At 41.7% G+C, this 19,939-nt stretch overlaps 1 protein-coding gene across 24 annotated transcripts in view; it reads left to right on the top strand.

Annotated features, from left to right (window-relative positions):
• The window catches only part of LOC144583006 (protocadherin gamma-C5-like), a 268,787-nt gene that overhangs the window by 209,927 nt on the left and 38,921 nt on the right, over positions 1 to 19,939 (top strand). The window contains exons 1-2 of one of the 24 annotated variants that reach the window (XM_078392480.1): positions 13,044 to 13,446; positions 14,777 to 15,859. The exons of 19 other annotated variants lie outside the window; for them this stretch is intronic. In XM_078392480.1, coding sequence (XP_078248606.1) covers positions 13,444 to 13,446; positions 14,777 to 15,859 — 1,086 coding nt within the window. In that variant the 5' untranslated portion in view covers positions 13,044 to 13,443. Of the gene's footprint in view, positions 1 to 5,576; positions 11,831 to 12,997; positions 15,860 to 16,056; positions 19,606 to 19,939 lie in introns of those variants that run through there. 4 more of the 24 variants (XM_072998350.2, XM_072998368.2, XM_020799213.3 and 1 more) reach the window with 4 other exon arrangements.

Raw genomic sequence — 19,939 nt, 5'->3', positions numbered from 1 at the left:
CTTCTCAGCCGCACTAGATGCTGTTCCAAGTCCTCTATTCAGAGCATGTTACCATAGTCTCTTGAGACTGAAGGATGCCTAATCTAAACTAATCTAATGAATTGTAGTTTCCAATAAGCATATCTGCAAAGAAGAAGATATAGTGTCACAATAACAAGTGAAATAATAACACAGGATAAATTAATTCTATGTACGTTAGATAGCAATTTGTGAACATGTAAAACATCTGTTCTCTTAGAAAAGAGCCCAAGTGTGAATGTTGACTTTCAGAAGAAAACAGGGAGTTTGCAGACTGTGATTACCATAGCTTCCTGACCCACTATTTTTCTAACAGTATTTTGAAGTGGTAGAGCTAGTGTTACAGTGGGGTCTCGACTTACGAACAGCTCGACATATGAATGTTTCAACTTACGAACCGCTCTCATAGGAATATATGGACTCGACTTACGAACTTAGATTCGAGTTACGAACTCTTTTCCCCCCTTTTTTTTAAAGCTAAGTCATCTTAGGTTAAAAGAAAAATATATCCCCCTCTAGTGGCAGAAGGCGGAATAGCAGCTTCCCATTAGTTTCTATGGACGAAAAGAGCAGATACGGATTAAATGGTTTTCAATGCATTCCTATGGGAAATGCAGATTCGACTTAAGAACCTTTCGACCTGAGAACTGCCTTCCAATACGGATTAAGTTCGTAAGTCGAGACCCCTCTGTAGTAGTGATCAGCCTTCAGGGATCTGGGGGAAAAAAATGTATGCTGCAGCCCTTTCTTACATCCCATCCAGAGTGTGACAGGTCATGATGGTATCAGCAGGTAACTCTTCCGTATTTTGATTAATTTTTGTATTAGGGAATATGAGAAGGAGAGGATTGGACCTCTCAAAACCTTGATTGGGACTGAAGCTGAATAAATGAGAACTAAGCTGATAAAGCAAATGCAAGAGTCAGATTATTGCTTCAAAGTGTTTCGTGTTTTCTGACCGAGCTGCACTTCATTTGCAGTTATGCTGTCAAGGAGAAAGGTTAGAATGTGTATTCAAATTTTATTTGTTGCTCTATGGGAGACGGATAGAAAATATTATACCCTAGACCAGTGGTTCCCAACCTTGGGTCCCCAGATGCTCCGGGACTAAAACTTCCAGAAACGTTCACCACTAACTGTGCTGGCCAGGATTTCTGGGAGTTACAGTCCAAAAACATCTGGGGACCCAACATAGGGTAACTGTATTCTAGAGTAAAATAAGTATTGAATATAAGTGGCAAGTTTAATAGTTTTTTTCCCATTATTACATTATTGTTATTTCCAGGACTACACAACATGTGACCCACCAGTACATAGTGGGGTTATAAGCACTGTAAACCCCCCCACACACACACACACACTATGTACTGTAGCCTGTTAGGTTCTTTTGTTTTTACAGTCCCAAGTGAGCCATGAAAACAGAAGGTGGCACATGGGTTTTGTTCAGTTAGATGTCCTCAAACTGTGCGGACCTGACTTCTTCTACTTATTTGAATTTCCCAATATCCACAGGCACATTGTGGGTAACAATATTTTTACTATATGTCATTTGTATTGTAATACGACATACATTAAAATAAGCCCTCTCTTGCTTTGTGCCATTGTTCAGAACTAAACACCTTGTGAGACTTGTTGTAAATGCTTGGCCTTCAATTTTGGTAGACCAAGGAAAAAAAAGTGACTTCCATGGGTGGCTTGCTGCTGCCAAAAATGCCTTCCTGTGTCCTCACCAGTCTAAATTGATGCTAGGAGGAAATTTACAATTGATCATTGGGATTATTTGTCTGAAAAAACTTGTTCTCAAAAGAGCGCCCAGGGGAAATTGTTTTCTGCTCCACTTCAGACCTCTTGCCATATGTGCCCTGCCCTCTGTGCTCATCAACTATTCTCAAACATCTCGTGTAGATGGACTCAGATGTTCTCTTTTGCCTTATCAGCTACCATCCATCCCATCAGGTTTCTGCTATGTCCACTTTCAGGATCTACTCATGTGCCTCAAGAGATATGGAGGCCGTAATCTGTTTACCACTAACACTTACCTAGTTTTCACTTCGCAGTTGGTATGTCTTGCTATTGTATTGTAAAAGAGTTGTGAAATGATAGTAGAGATTATAGTTTGCTAGGACTACAAAACTACATTAGAGGTCTTTTAAATGTTAATGAGCTATTCTTTTCATTGTGAAGTAGTGGTTCCCAAACTTCTTAACATGCTTGTCGATTTTCACCAAACTTCATTTTCACCAAACTTCGTGCCTTCCCTCAATTTTTAAATTGTTGTTGTTTGGGTTTTTCTTATTTGACTTTTCATTCCTGATCAATTAATTTGCCATTGTTTCACTGATGCAGGCACTGTATATAAGAAAAGCCGAGATAATGAATCAGATCAAATCTCTAAGAGAGAGAGAGAGAGAGAGAGCAGAGACTGAGGTGACGGTACTTTTTGCTGCAGAGTTCTGAATTTCTCCTAAAATTCTCTTTTTGCTACATAGTAGAAAAACTGAAATCCTTTGGTCTGCCAACTGCCCTAGCACTAGGACAGTAGGCCTTTAAAAGGAGAAAAGAAAAGAAACTGAAGGAAGGGAGCAGGAGGAGGAGGATGAAAGGATGGGAAGGAGAGGATTGAAATAGTGAACAAACAGCAAACAAGGCCAATTTTCTCCCCTCTTTCTGTGAATTCCTGTGTGGTTGGCTGAAGCAAATTAGCCCAGTGAAACCTTACTTCCTGGGTGTGACTTCAGGGCAGATCCATTCACATTTTTCCTGTTGTGTAGTCGCATCCTAAGGCAAAGAGCCAGGTTCTAAATAAGGCAGACAAAAGTACCAGGGTCTAGGATGTGTGAAGGAGATGTATCTGCATTACAAATATAGATTGCTTTGTTCCAGTTGAACTTCCATGGCTCTTCCACCCCCCCACCCCCCCCAAACACTTCAACATTATCTGTAGAACATCCATAGAATCCTTCACCTAGTAAAGGATGGTTAATGTGTGTCTAGATTGTGCTCTGTCAGATTGAAGGTGAGGTTCATATGATTAAATGCTTCATCTCTGGGTGTGTGTGTGTGTGCGTCTATGTTCACGTAGATAACTAGATGTCAGGGATGAGAGCCCTGTGGGGTTTGACTACAACCTCAAGAAACCCTGCCCATGTTGCTTCGGTTTTCTGGGAGTTGTTGTCCAAAATGTACCTTTCCCTAGTGCTGCTGAACCCTCACCTCTACTGTGAAGTACTGAGGCCTAGGTTTTTGGTTTGCCGTTTCAGTTCGGCCAGGAAAAAAAGAATGGCTCCCAGAGATGGATCCCTATGTGAGAATGACTTTTAGGCTCTTTCATGTCTGTAGTGTGAATACAGACATAGGGAATTCTTTGCTGCATGATCAGTGTGAAGTACCAAGGTAGCTAGGAAATTGCTTTAGGATATGCTGGTTGCCTGTGGCTAAATGGGCAAAGAAAGAGGCCTGAAGGTAGGTCTTAGAAACCTGGGGATACAAGAAGAAACAGTGCTGGGGTCCAGTTATCAGAGGGACCCTGTGAATTATAGATTCAGAGTCATTCTTTCCATGTAGTCACTTATGTGGTTGTTCTTTGAATGGATAAAAATCTAGCATTTAGAGTTTGATATCTAATAGAATTTGATAGCAAAGAGATTATCTAATATTTCAATGACTGATTACTTATCACCTCTTAAAATATTATTTGGTTTATATTTAACTATCTGACATTCTATATGAAATCCGTTGGGTTTTTAAAAAAAGTTTATTTATATCAATTCCATGGTAGTTAATATGGTCTGTAGTTTTGATCTGTTTCCTTTTGGATTAAAGGTTAATCTACATTAATCTTTTTCTGTGTGAAACTCTTTGCAATATTTGGAGCAAATGTTCCTTTATGTACTACTATGTAATTAGAAAATCTAACTGCCAAACACATACGTACATTTTTTTCTGCAATACTTATCAGGATAATATATCTACCATGATGATATACTGTAGGAAGCACGTGTAATAAGAAATCACAGTGCATATGTGCTGAAATAAATGTGTGCAGCAGTTTCATGAGAAGAGAGGTTAATGGCTAAAACATGTACCAAACATGCGTAATATTGAGTAATCAATAACGTGTGAAGTGTCAGTGATTACAAGTGGGAAGATGAAACCGAAAGTAAGAGATTTCACTTTCAAAATACAGTGGGCAAATGTGCAGCCAGTGCAACAACAAACATTGAGACCAGAGTTCATGATTAAAATCTCTATTATATGCAGAGAATCTTGTGGCAAGGTCTGTATACAATACTCCATAGAGGTAAAGGACTAAATGCAGTGATAGTCCAACAAAGATACATTAGAATCAATGGGATTTGTTGGTTGTGATTAACAATTTCCAATCATTTCAGTGGATCTACTTTAAGTAGGATTAACAGTGGACAATAAAAACAGAAAGTGGAGAAAGAATCCTGATTATTGTCATGTTATTGAGTCTTTGCTACTGGATAGCAATAAGCAACATGCATAGCTCCTACCCAGAATCCTTGCCAGAGGTCTTAGTCTGTTTTAGACAGATGAATCAATTATGTGTCAAGAAAGGTGAATTAAATCTAGTATTAATCTGGTAGCTGAAAATGTCCCTCTTATTTGCTGTTGCTAACATTTTAACCAAGAAATGTAAACCTAAAGCACTCAAACATAATAGCATTTGAGATTTTGAAGTCAAGTTTCAAAAGACTTCAAAGAATCTCTCTATCCTCATCAAATCCTAATTCCAAACTCTTCTTTCTACAGTTCTGTTTTAGCTTCTTTTTTCCTGTAGAAAGTACAGCAAGCATGTAATAGGATTTCAGTAGCAATAAAAAGAATAGAAAAAGAGCAGAATTCCATTTAGGCTCTAGTTCTTTACATGAACTGTGAAAGATAAATGGCATGAACACACATCTGTAATTGACTTCAATACTTCTCACCAAGTAATGCTTCCTAAGTTGATTAGTACGTATGTGTTAATTAAGTAAGATCAAGCCTATCAAAGCAGGATGCTTGGTTTGATGTATAATGGTTGCACTTCTGTTTACAAAGACCACATGTTTCCAAGTAGATATATACAAGCATTGTGTTTGTGACTAAAACTGTGATCCTGGACTCACTACTAGGGAATAAGCCCTACTGAATGCAAGTAGACATATATAGATATACATATGACTGTGTTCTAAAGGGATTTTGAAGATGTTACAGTAACAAGGTTTTATATACTGTGTGCAGCTGGATCCAAGAGAGAGAAAAATGAGTAAACACTTTGGACTGATAGTGTGACGGGAACTTTCAGATATAAACAAGGGTTGTCTTCAGTAATTTTACTGTGCATTTTATGTCATGCAGAAAGCCAAACCAGATAAAGAGGCATATTTGATCTTTTATTTTATGTATCCAAAACTGAGCTGCAGTTATTTCCTCTTTATATCTTATATCTATGCATACACTGTTAGATTTTCTGTGCAATCTGCATAGTGACTCTACCAGTCTCTGTTAGTTACTAGTTCAAGTGAGCTAACAGAATCTGTTGAGGTTGGTACAAATAGCATAGAAGAAAACAAATTTTAGTTGACACTTTCACTCCACATTAGCTTTTGTGTTGAGTGCTTTACATCCTCTCCTCATTTTTAGTGTTAATATCTCAATCTCACCACAATTTAAATGTACAAATGCTCTTTCTGTTAATGTCTATTGGGGAAAAACTGATTGCCTCCACGCTAGAACCTCTAGTTCTCCTTTTGCTTTTCCAAAGTGAGGTGGAATATGATTGAAACAGGTTACATATAGTGTATTAGTATACAGTATTGTGCAATATTATCGAGGACTATCCTTTCCAGTGACCAAGATACTTCTATTTACTCACCCAAATGGCCCATTCACCAGAGGTCCCATGAAATGCTAATTAAAAACTTGGGGATGGGTTTTGGATGTTTCATATCGTTCTGTTTGGTGCAGCTGGAAGGTAAAGCGTTGCCCCTTGATTAGTTGGTTTTTGTGCCCTAAGTCCTAAATTGTGCTTTACATACAGCCCTATTTCACTACTTTGAAAAGAAAAATAATAAAAGGAAACCTAATTAAAGACCTTCATGGGAAAAAAGAATCTGCTTAATTAAGGGCCAGACCATTACTAATGCTGTAAAGCCTCAATGTTGCCTGTTCACATTGGGCAGGCTAGCACTATAACAATATTTTAATTTTCTTTCTGAAGTGTAAGTCACCTCTGAAAAATTATGGGAACACAATACAGAAAATGCTGGAATGCAGGAAGTGGCTGGATAGGTGACTTAAGATTAGAGCAGGTGATGTGCGTCTGAAGTTTTGGAACAAGTTGTGGCATTTGCCCCTAGTTACCCTTGGTTATCTTCCAACAACTGAGCACTTAAAGGCAAACCAAATTCCTCTTCACCCACTGCCACCAGTTGATCACTAAATCAACATACTGTACTTTTCTAAAGAAAGATGAAGGTCCATTCATCACCGTCTTTTAAATAACACAGGTTTATTGATTACAGATGTTTTGATAATTATCTATACGTATCTTCTTCAAGTTTCTTAATGATCAATAACAATCTTCTATTTGATCTTACAGTTACTATACACTCTTCTGACTAATCACACCTCAGATCTCCCAAATATCTCTCTATCTCTCACTCTCTCCTGATTCCACACTGTCTCCCACTTTGACTCCTTGACTGACAGTCCACTCTCAGGCTCCACCTTTTTCTCTCTCTCTCGGCTCCACCTCCCAACAACATTAGCCTACAACATGAATAATGCATGACTATTTAACATAATAAGGGTGAAAGCCACACAAGGTAACTCTGCAGTTACATCTGGCAGTCTGCAAAAGGTGAAGGTAAATTGGTGGCATTTCCAGACAAAGGACCTACTATTTATTTAGTCCAGTAATTAATTTATTTATGTCAGAAATTAAAAACATTAACTTTAAAAACAAGCTAACAGAAGTAACATTTTTGCTAATAAGGCATTGCAATTAATAGACTTGTAACAACTATACAGTACCTGTCTGTACAATAGCATGAGAACTTTTACACCTTGTGGCAAGCCCAGGTAGGAGTACCAAAAAGGAGGAAAAAGAAATGCCTTTGTACCAAACTGATGAAAATGTGATGAAAGCAAAAGGATGAAAACTAGCAGTTGCTTGTCTCTATTTATATACTGTACAATATGGGTTTATTTTCTAGGAGCTCCATTTTTTTCTATAGGAACTTGAACAGAGCAGTGTTGTTGGTTAGCTAGCTAAGGATAACAAGTACTATTGAACTATTCTTGACTGGGAGAACATTGGCTCTGGGAACAATGTTTTACCACTTATGAAAGAACCTATGGTCTGGGAATTTCTGGACACTTCCAGGTAAAGCTCCTTCATAAATGTCTGATTTATGACAGAAGAACCATGACTAGAAGTTTATCATGCAAAAGCAGAAAATGCAAACATTGATTACTGCCATGCTACACTAATTCTTTGAAACCTTTCTAAAGAGAAATATACTTTTAAAAAGAGGAATCAGTATACCTGGGTTGGAGAAACCTGAAGTTATTCTGTCCTCACTTACTTGTTTAGAATTTCCTATCTGTGGATGTAAGTAAACGAAATGTTTTTTATTCCTTTCTGGATTGGCTGCATTGAACAGCTCTCGACAGAAAGAAAGTGGAGCCTTACTTAGTCCTGCCTGAAAGTGGAAGATGAGAGCAGCATGCTAATTATATACAGAAGCAGCCTGTTGGAGGATTCACTTTGGTTACTTCAACTCAGTACTGTAGTACTGTCCTTTAGTTAAGACTGCAGTAGAGACAGTATGTGCATGAGTCTGGATGTCACAGAAGTGGTGATGGACAGACATGACTCTAAAAGGGAAAGTGTGTAATGTTAACATGAGGTGGAGGTGCTTGCCATAGATCATAAAGTGATGGTATCTTCAGATGTCCCTCAGATACTCCACAGATTGAGATGAGAGCAACATCCATTCATGCCACAGAGCATGGCCTATGGACAGAGACAGCTTGTCAAAAAGACGGGGAGAAGCAGCAACTCTAAGCCTACTCAGACCCATGCAATACATGCAAATCCAGATGCTTCTTTTTTATATGTGAGCCATTGCTACTAGTACAACAACAATGTGGCCTATCTACCACTTCTTTGAGAGGATATTGATAGTAGCTCCAGAAAACAGGGAAATGTGTCTTTTTACAGAGTTCTGTGTCTTTCACTGCAGCACCATAAATCTCTTTTGTCCAATCCATTCCCTGTTATCACATTTATCTCCACTACTGAAAGTCAGATATCTACATTGTAGAGAGAGAAGCTGTTCTTGTGTGGAAAGCTGAAGAGGCAGCAGGTTGAGCATTATGGAAGCATCCCCTGATTTAAAAAAAAAAACCCAGGTACTGAAGACTCAGTCACATTATTTAATGAAAGAGGAAATATCTCAGACATAGAGCTATTTCCTGTACCTCAGAAGATACAAGAATTAGCAGGTCTTTTGCTAATGAAACTCATAAGGGCACCTGTCATGGTTTTTGAGCCCAAACTCTTGAAATTTTATTTGTGATGGCATATTTTATTCTGCTACAGAGCGCCTGAGACATAGAGAAGGGTTGAATTTTTGTTCTAGTGGAGGCCACTTGGGGAGAAAGCACAGAGACATGATAGAAGTGGACTTTCAAGCTCTGTCCTCTGAGTGTAATCTATTTTAAGGAACTTCAGACTGACAATCAGCTTGGGTCTTTAAAGTACTCCAGGAAATAGCAGCATATCACTTAATTGTGCAATGATACCTGTTTTTTCCTTTTATAGGTTACATAAAAGATGTCAACAAACTATGCAATTTGCTGGTTTAGCTTGTACTCCTGACCACTCCAAACAGAAGGACTCTCGTTAATGAATTTAAATGATTGTGACAGTCATTAATGAATTTAAAAGCTTGTGATGACACAGGATTTAATGTTCAGATAATTATCTTGGGATATCCAGCCACTGACAGCTGGCAAATACGCTTCCAGCTCTTCACCATTCGTACTGGCACTTTAAGACCTCCCCCATGCTGGCGCGGGAGTTGGGGAGGGGGGAAATGGGTGGTCCATAGCAAATAATCCAAAGCTTCCCTGATTGCAGAAATCCAGTCTCTGCTTTGATTTACAATGAAGTCCCTCCCCTCTTGATTCTGGGATGGACTAGGCATTGCTGTTCATATCTCTCTGGGAAAAAAAGATAAAAGATGCAGATGGTACTCCGCTTTCTCCGTGCTTCTGTCATCTGAAGCAGGATTTCTTGTCGCTTTGCTGGCTGTACGGGGATCGGAGAGGACAAAGGTCCAGCAAAGGCAACATCATGTTCTTATCAGAGGAAAGACAACACCTTCAATGGCAAGTAAGAGCTTTGCTTTTGGTTTCTGTCTCTCTCCGGAGTGCTGGAGAGATGACACCGCTTCATTATTCCATATCCGAGGAACTACCTCCTGGAACCGTTGTGGGGGATATGGCTAAGGACTTGGGTCTTACCGCTACACAGCTGGGCTCTCGGCAGCTGCAGATCATGGCTGGGTCTATTGAAAAGTACTTTGAGGCCAAGGCTCAGAGTGGCATCCTGACAGTGAAAGAGCGAATGGACCGAGAACAGCTTTGTGGGCCAAGATTGCATTGTTTGCTTTATCTAGAGCTCTTGCTAGCAAACCCAACTGCCTCCTATCGTGTGGAGGTAGAGCTCTTGGATGTGAATGACAATGATCCAGTTTTCCTTACTACTCTCACCCATTTGGAGATTGCAGAATCTGCAGTGCCAGGGGCCCGCTTCCCCCTGGAGAGTGCTGAAGATTTGGACATTGGTACAAATTCAGTTAGCACCTACCAACTTAGTCCACGTGGACAATTCAGCCTGAGCCTTAAGTCTAATAAAGGTGGCAGCAAACCAGAACTGATTTTGGAGAAGGCATTGGATAGAGAGCAACAGCATCTCCATCACCTGGTGCTTACAGCCCTGGATGGTGGAGTTCCTGCTAAATCTGGAACTGCTAAAATTTTAGTGACGGTTATAGATGCCAATGACAATCCTCCTGCCTTTAATCAGTCAGTGTACAAAGTTAGCCTACTAGAAAATGCCCCTGTGGGGACGCTGGTGATACATTTACATGCTATAGACAAGGACGAGGGACTAAACGGAAAAGTTTCCTATTCCTTCAGCACTCACACTCCACAGAAAATCCGGAGAATTTTCAGCCTTGGTGAAGAGACTGGGGAGATCAGAGTGATAGGTAGTGTGGACTATGAAGAAGACACGTCTTACGAGATAGATGTGAGGGCCAAAGACCAAGGATCACCTTCCATGGATACACACTGCAATATTGTAGTGGAGGTAGCAGATGCCAATGATAATTCACCCCTAATAAGTTTCACTTCCCTTTCTGCTACCATTCCAGAAGATGCTCCCCCAGGAACCACAGCAGGGCTTCTCAAAGTGAGCGATGGGGATTCTGGGGGAAATGGAGAAGTGCAGCTTCATCTCTCTGCAGATATCCCCTTCCAGCTTGTTCCTTCTTTTAGGAACCACTATTCTTTGATCACCAGTGGTCCTCTGGACCGAGAAGAAATTTCACAATATAAGGTGGTAATCACAGCTACAGATTCTGGTTCTCCAACTCTTTCAAGCCAGAAGAATTTCCTCGTAAACATATCTGACCTGAATGATAATCCACCTAGCTTCTCACAGACTGCATACCAGACCCTTGTGCCAGAGAACAACGCTTTGGGAATGCCAATCATATCTGTATCTGCCTTTGACCCTGATTTGGGCCAGAATTCACAGTTGTCTTATTCTTTGGTGGAACAAATCATAAATGGAATACCTCTTTCTTCCTATATCTATGTCATGGAGAATGGCACCATTTATAGTGGCTGTTCATTTGACTATGAAACAACCCAACAACTGGTTTTCCTTGTTCAAGCCAAGGACAGCGGTACTCCCCCTCTCAGCACTAATGTGACCGTTTCCATTTTCATCATAGATCAGAATGATAATGCACCTCTCATTGTCTACCCTGTGACTAAGAAGGGGACAGTAGCCCAGCAGCCAGTGCCTTTCTCTGCACAAGAAGGATACTTGGTAACCAAAGTGACAGCAGTGGACGCAGATTCTGGACAGAATGCATGGGTTTCTTATAAGCTTCATAAAGCCACAGACCCAAGTCTTTTCAAAGTTTCAGCATTCACAGGAGAGATCCGGACTGTCCGAGCTCTTCTGGAACAAGATGCCCCTTCTCAAGAGCTTGTTATTGAGATTTTAGACAATGGAATACCACCACTCTCTGCCACAGCTACATTGGTGCTTAATCTAGAGCATGAGCATGAACTGGGCATGGCAGACCTCAGAAAATCCAACATGGAACAAGATGGGCTCTCCCCCCTGACTTTGCATCTTATTATTGCTCTGATAGCAATCTCAGCCCTTTCCACTTTATCCTTTATATTTTCAGCTGTGAAATGCCTTAAAAGATTGAGAGCAAGACACACGGATATGGCTTGGGCCAGTGACTTGAAGGGAAGAAACTCTGTCCCAGTAGGAGGTCACTTTGACACTTTCTCAATACGCTTGAGCCCAGAGGAAAAAATGGAGTTTCCTAAAGCATTCATTGGGGAAGACATTTCTCCTTTTACTCTCCTGAGATCTAATCAGACCCACTTTGGGAGGAACTTCAAGATTGCAAAACCGGTCACTCAACAGGATATCAACAATACAGACACTCTTCTAGCCAGCAGTGTTTCCCAGGAATCAAATGAGGTGAGATAAGATATATTATTCTGTAAGCACTTAACATAGCTCTCCTAGAATTTTGATGCTATTGCTTGTGATGGCAGTGGTCTCTTAGGGTGATCAATGTGCAAATTGATAGTACTTGTGAACTGCTGGGATTTATATTTTAGGTTAAAAGGCAGCAAAGCACTTCTAGATGTAAAGAAGGTTAAGCAGGTGAATTTTTTTAAGGGAATGTTGAAGTATGTTTGTTCTTTTGGTGTATAATGAAAACAAAACAAGAAGGTACTGTGAAACTGAAACTATGCATACATTTCAGTGTGAGCGTTTATGGATTATAATCTATATCCACTTAGTTTTTGTGGATTACAATGCACTTCTTCAGGCTTGTCTATTTGATGTTTCTGAAAGCAGAGCAGAGGCGGGGAGAGGAAGAGGGGGAAGAACATCAGCAAGTCTTCAATGATGGAAAGCTCTGTTTCAGGAGTCCATTGTAGTTCTGTGGTTCTACACTGGGATCTCACATTATTCAAAGAAATAATATACTGTAGACTGTTTCTACTATTTAAAGGAATAGAAATCATTTGGCACTTAGAAACTGTTTTTCTCTGTCTTACGCCACTGCCTAAAAATTGCTCCGTTTGTGGATTTCTGTTCATCCAAGCCATGCCTTTCAGTTACAATGAATCTCTCAGAATTGCAGCAGCACTCAGTGTAATGTTCTAATTTTAGACAGCCCAGTGAATGGAACTGGGAAGCCTTGGGCAATTTTGAAGCTTATGCATTCTTGCATTATCTGCTGGATGTTCCTATGTGTGCATTTAGAAGTGAACATTCTGAAAGAGCCTGTTTTGCCTTGTTACCATCTATTTTTTTTAATCTACATATGTACAGATGATATTTTGCCTGACATTAAAGCATTTTCTCTGAGAGTCCCTCCACTCCATATCTTTCTTTTATTGCACTATAACAAATACTTTTTTCATAGCAAGTGAAAAAGCAGTTATTAGTCACAGAGACTGTGGTTCTGTATTCCCTACAGCGGAGAGTTTGTCTTTGGTTCAGATGAGGTGGAAGGAATCTAGCTAATGTGAACAATGAGGATTTGTACCGTTCATGCTTCCCGGACGTGCTGTTTCCTTGAGAACAAGAATCTGAACTGCTAAACTTAGCTGCCAAAACCAGTGACGAACTAGCCTCCTGAATAGTTACATTTACGGGTGAAGAATAGGAGTGATCCGTCCTGCCACCTCAATCTTGTGCACATTACTGGCGCTTTAAGAGTGTAGGTGGAGTTGTCATGGTGGAGAGTGGATGGAGCTGTCATCCAGTCAGGTGCTGATCCAGATTTGGGGGGGTGCTCTTTTTGCCTTGACTTTTTTTCCTCCCCGTCGCTATGGCTGTAACTCAGCTTCCCTCCCCCAATCCACCCCCTCAACTCTCTGACTAACACTCTGTTACTGCAGCTAGGCAAGCTCAAAAGCTACTTAAATTCATTTGGAAGGAAATTCTGAGGGATTTTAAAAACAGCACTCATCCCAATCCTGGAGCCGCCATATCATTGGGATACTGCAAATACTCTTTCTGCAAGAGGACTTTTCTGAAATGGAGCCACAATTGTCCTGGCAACCTTCTTTCAAATGGCAAGTACAGGGTTTGTTTTTGCTGTTCAGCTGGGCGTTGGTTACAGGACAGATCCACTATTCCATAGTTGAGGAGTCAGAGCTGGGGACCATGGTGGGGAAGGTGGCTCAGGACCTGGGCTTAACAGTAGCAGATCTTTCAAATCGAAGGCTGCGACTGGGCTCTGAGGAGAGCAAGAGGTACTTTGCAGTTGATTTGGCCAGTGGTGCTCTGGTAGTCAATGAAAAGATAGACCGAGAGATCCTGTGTGGAGCAAGCTCAGTATGCCTTTTGCCAGTCCAAGTAGTCATAGAAAATCCCTTGGAACTGTTTCACCTCGAGGTGGAGATTCTGGATTTAAACGACAATTCCCCCAGTTTCATTTCTCCCTGGCTCGTACTGAGGATAGCAGAGTCTGCTGCCCCTGGGTCACGCTTCCCACTGGAGAGTGCTCATGATGCGGATGTGGGAACCAATGCCGTCAGTGCCTATCAACTCAGTCCCAATTCCCATTTCTCACTTAATGTAAAGAATGTAAAGGATGGCAAGCTTTTACCTGAGCTGGTGCTAGAGAGACCTTTGGATAGAGAGCAACAGTCAGAACACCAGCTCATACTGACCGCCCATGATGGCGGGGATCCTGTCCTTTCAGGAACAGCTCAGCTCACCATTGTGGTCCTAGACAATAATGATAATGAACCTGCTTTTGATTCTCCTGTGTACAAGATCAGCCTTTTGGAGAACATCCCTATAGGCTCATTGCTTTTCAAACTCAATGCAACTGATCCTGACGCAGCTTCTAATGGGGAAATACAGTATTCCTTTGGAATCCACACGTCTGATTCCATCCAGAAATTGTTTGGTTTGGATCCTCATACTGGTGAGATCCACGTCCAAGGAACTGTGGATTTTGAAGAGTCCCATTTTTATGAACTTCATGTGAGGGCCAGAGACAATGGCATTCCACAATTGGAAGGCCACTGTGTTATCCAGGTGGAAGTGGAAGATGAAAATGACCACCCACCAGAGGTTTTGCTTACCTCCCTGGTAAACCCGGTGCCAGAAAACACCCCTTTAGAAACAGTAGTGGGGCTTTTTAATGTACGAGATCAAGATTCAGGTGTCAATGGAAAAGTGAGCTTACAGATATCACCAAACCTGCCATTTAAAATTAAATCTTTTGAAAATCACTATTCCTTGATTACATCTGAAAAACTGGACAGAGAAACAGTATCTCAATATACTGTCAAGCTGACTGCCCACGACTCTGGGTCCCCACCTCTGACCACAGATGTCACTGTCGTGGTGAACATTTCAGATGTTAATGACAATGCCCCCTCTTTCTCTCAGCCTTTCTACAACTCCTTCTTGAAGGAGAACAACCCACCTGGCTCTCTGTTGTGTACTGTATTTGCCTCTGATCCAGATGAGGGTGACAATTCCAAGCTTACATACTCAGTGGCAGGAAATCAGATCCAAGATGCTCCTGTCTCTTCTTTTGTTTATATCAACCCAGATAATGGCAATATTTATGCCCAGCACTCTTTTGACTATGAGATGTTTCAAGTGCTGCAAATCCCTATTACTGTCAGGGATGCTGGATCACCCCAACTGAGCTCCAGCGTCACTGTCTACCTCTTCATACTGGATCAAAATGATAATGCACCTATTGTTTTACACCCAGTGCCTGGCCGGGAACTGTCTGCACTTCAGAGGATCCCTCAGTCTGCACCGGCAGGGTATGTGGTCACTAAAGTCACAGCAGTGGATGCAGATTCTGGCCATAACGCCTGGCTATCTTATTCCTTGCTCTCTCAGTCTACTGACCCTTCTTTGTTCCGAGTGACTCCCTACACTGGGGAAATCCGAACTGTTCGGGACTTCCAGGAAACAGATCTTCCTGCACAGAAAATTCTTGTCCTGGTGAAGGACAATGGGGACACACCTTTGTCAACTACTGTCACCATCTTGGTCTCACTGGAGGATAAGACATTCGAAGAAGGGCCTCAATCGTATGATTTCCTAACTCACCCAAAAGAAAAATCTGATCTGACTCTCTATCTAATTATAGCACTAGTGGCGGTTAGTGTTGTGTCTCTCGTTACTTTCATAGTCTTATCTGCAAAATGTTTTTGGAATAAAAAAGACAGAGGCTCCTCTTGCTGCAGTCTGAGTGGAACTCCTGCCAGGGATGTTTTCAAACCATCCAGCCCCAAGCTGCAACTGAATTCAGATGGTACTCTGAAATACATGGAGGTTACACTCCGGCCCACAGACTCTCAGAGCCAGTATTATAGAGCCAACTATTCTCCAGAGTCCGACAGAAGTGACTTCACCTTTATGAGGCCTGTGGATTATCCCCAGCCAAGTACCCTGACAAGGGATTTTGATTCTTTCTTATCCCATTCTGATACGCTGAACCAACCCAAGCAGGTGAGATGGCCTTTTCTTCTTCTCTGAAATGGATTTGTTGTCTCCAAAATATGACCGAGATATGTTATGTGAGCAAGGCAGCAATAGTTCGCAATTTGTTGTGTTTATATTCCACTTTTCCTTCAGTAAGCTCAAGGCAGTCTACATAGCTATTGTCTTCGCCACTTTAAAATCACAAAAATGCCATAAGGTGGGTCAGGCTGAAAGTATGTTAGTTACTCAAGGTCACCCACGGAGTTGAGATTTTAACCTCTGTCTACAAAATCCTAATTCTACACTGGTATTGTCTTGTAAAAGGGAAACTGTAATTTGGGCAAATGATGTGGGTTCCTTCTCATGATATTGTTGTTCTTCACTGGCAGAAGCCCTAAGAGAAAAGACAAGGTGGAGGGGTAGGAGCTGAATTTAGATGTGACTAACAATAAAGTGATACACTGCCATTAATTTAATATCATTCCTTATCTCCTGCTTATTTCTAAACCCTCACTCTTAACATTCCTACAACCGCAGGTTCTAACCACTTCCAGTTAAAAGTGAAAATATTTACAACAATAGCTGGTATCTGACCAAATTAGTACTAAACCAATTAGCAGCTGTCACGTTGTCTGTGGGGAGATGAAATAATTTGTCTCACATAAATACAATTTAGAGTTATTAAAAATCTAGAAAATAATTGGTTTGGAAGCTTAGGATAGCATGAGGGTAGTTTTAATCACTTGCCAGCTCTCATTTAACTGTTATCTTTAATTTTAAAAAATGATGAAGTAACTGTTTTATTGTGAATAAAACAGCAGACGTTGGGATGTGATTTTAGGACACATGTCTCTTTGCAGCTAATGTTTCTGAGGATCCTATAACTAGCACAGAAGCTGAAAGCAGACAAGATTTTGGGCTTTGTTTTCCATTGTCTGTCATTTAGCCTGGTGTCTCTAGGTTAAAAACAGCAGGTTACGCGGTCCTTTTTCACACAGTAGCAACCTCTCAGCTCAGATTGGTGGGTCTGTTGCTGTCCTGGGAAGGAGTCTGCTGATTGGATAAATAGGAAGGCAGTCTTGGCCAATGAACAGGGGGTTAACATTGAAGATCTGCGGCGCGTACCACTCCCCTCCACAGCTGTGTCAATCTCTCTCAAACCAAAACAATGAATGAGAGAGGTAAACACTGACCACAGACCCTTTTTCTCTTATATATTTCATACTTCTTCGAGATAAGTGGTATCTTCTCCAGGGCTTTAAAGAGATACTGTCTGCTATAAATAGCGTCTATTTTGCAGTTTTATTGAGCTTCCTGCTGTGGATTTCAGAATGATGCTCAGACCAGAAAACTCTGCCTGGCGTTTGGAACTCCTGCATGTCTTTGCTTTCTGTCTGTATCTGAGTGGCTCTTTTGCACAGATCCGTTACTCTGTCCCAGAGGAACTCACTCGAGGAGCCTTTGTAGGAAATGTTGCTAAGGATTTAGGAATGGATGTGACAAAGCTTGCAGCTGCCAATCTGCAGGTGCTTTCTGATTCCGACTCCCAGTATTTCTCTGTGAAAGTGAACACTGGAATCATAATAGTCAATGACAGAATAGACAGGGAGCAGCTCTGTGGGCAAAACCTGCGGTGTTTCTTGCATCTTAAACTTGCTATTGAAAACCCAGTGGAGTTCTATCGTATTGAAGTGGAGATTCTGGATATCAATGACAATGCTCCTGAATTCTCAAGTAGCACAATAGCTCTGCAGATCTATGAACTGGCTGTACTGGGTGCCCGTTTCCCTATCCCTCACGCACAGGATCCAGATGTAGGAACAAATACTTTGCAGACGTATCACCTCAGCGCCAATGAGAACTTCAACCTCAACGTGAAGGCACACACAGATGGCACCAAATTCCCAGAGCTAATTCTGGAGAAAGTACTGGACAGGGAGCACATAGCTGTTCACCATTTGATCCTGACAGCTGAGGATGGTGGTACATCACCCAGATCTAGTACTATCCAAATTGCTGTTCATGTTCTGGATGCAAACGATAATCACCCAGTTTTTGACAGACCCACTTACTACACCCGTCTGGTTGAAAACTCTCCTCCTGGAACCCTGGTGATTAAGCTGAATGCAACAGACTTGGATGAAGGGTCTAATGGACAGGTACGGTATTCCCTCAGCAGTCATAACTCTAAAGCTTTGTGCAGAATATTTGTAATTGATGATATCACAGGAGAGATCCGTGTTCAAGGGCGCCTAGATTTTGAAGAGGCCAACGTGTATGAGATCGAAGTGGAAGCTAAGGACATGGGCTCCCCTACTATGGAAGAGCACTGCAGTATCATGGTAGAACTCACCGACGTCAATGACAACGCCCCTGAAGTCATTCTCACTTCTTTCTCCAGCTCCATGAGTGAAGATGCACCTCCTGGCACAGTTGTTGCTGTGATACATGTCAAAGACAGAGACTCTGGGGAGCATGGGAAAGTCCAGTGTGATCTACCCAGAAATCTTCCTTTCAAACTTCGGAAAGACTTTGAGCACCAGTATTCCTTGCTCACCAGTGAGCAACTAGATCGGGAAAGTATTTCTCAATACAATATCACCATCTATGCCTTCGACTTAGGAAAACCACCTCTCTCCCAGCAGACATCTTTCTCCATTACTCTGGCAGATGTCAATGACAACCCACCTCAATTTGACAGGTTGTTTTATGAAGTCATTTTAGAAGAAAACAATCCAATCGGAGTAGTTCTTCTTACAGCTTCTGCAACAGATGCAGACAAGGATCAGAATTCTCGTCTGTCTTATTCTCTTCTGGCCAGTCCCGGACAAGAGTTGTATGAAGATCCAACCACTTACATCTCCATCAACCCAACAAGCGGGGAAGTTTTTGCAGAAAGCCCCTTTGATTATGAGCATACCAATCATTTTCAGTTCCAGGTGGAGGCATGTGATGGTGGCTCTCCTCCTCTTTGTAACAGAGTCATGGTGCACATCTACCTGCTAGACCAAAATGACAATGCACCCTGGATTCGGTTCCCCTTTATTGGGAAGGATTCAATCGTACAGTTCAGGATTCCTCAATCTACCTCAGCCAGTGCCTTGATTACAAAAATTACAGCGGTAGACATGGACTCTGGGAGAAATGCATGGCTCTCTTACCATTTAGAGCAAGCCACAGACCCCAGTCTTTTCACCATGGGCCTCCGCAATGGGGAGGTGAGGACTTTGCGAGCAGTACAGGATGTAGACAGTCCTACTCAGGAGCTTGTCTTAGTTGTGAAAGACTCAGGAGAGCCTTCAATGTCCACCTCAGTCACCGTGATTGTACTTTTGGAGGAGAGCAGTCCTGAAGCCTTTCTGGGTTTAACTGCTCACACAGTGGAAAATGAAGGACCTCCCACATTGACTGTATACCTTATCATCTCCTTAGCTGCAATTTCTACCATCTCCTTGGTTGCTTTGGTGGCCTTGGCAGTTCGGTGCTTCCGCCGTGATGCATGTGCAAGACCTGCTATCTTTGGCTGCTGTGGAAGTAAGGCTGGTGGACTTCGAGATGCCCCAGATCATATGATGGGACATTGTCATTATCAACTGAGCCCTGGAGATACCATGATAGGAGTACAGGTGGCCACTTCAGGAGCCCCTGCTCGAGGATACAGATCCTGCTTTTCTCCTGTTTCAGATATCAGTGAATTTGTGTTCATGAAACCCAGTCTGACTCTTAGGACAGCCTCTTGCAGTAATCTAACTGAACCCAGCTTCTTTAGCCAGGTGAGAGAGTTTTCTGTATAGTGTCACCTTTTCTATTTCAGCTCTGGAATCTTTGCAGATTTTTTGCATGAAGTTTCCCTGCACCTAGGAGTCATTGTGTGGGGAGAGGGGGGATAATGCATAGGATGCTTACATGTTTAGGCTGTGCATTACACCTGTCTTCTCTAAAGCCTTCCAGAGCAGTGTGTCTAATCACTCTCTCTCTCTTTTTTTTTTCTTTTGGAGGTGGGGAGTGTGCAGGATGGGATTTTTTTCTGCTTCTGCCTTCCTTCCTATTTCCTCCAGATACAGATGCTGTTAGCAGCTCCTCCTGCTTGCGTTCTGCACCTTGGAT

The sequence above is a fragment of the Pogona vitticeps genome, chromosome 4 (assembly GCF_051106095.1).
Source record: "Pogona vitticeps strain Pit_001003342236 chromosome 4, PviZW2.1, whole genome shotgun sequence".
Taxonomy (NCBI): domain Eukaryota; kingdom Metazoa; phylum Chordata; class Lepidosauria; order Squamata; family Agamidae; genus Pogona; species Pogona vitticeps.
Note: the sequence above shows the minus strand (reverse complement) of the source record. Positions and strands in the feature narration are given on the sequence as shown.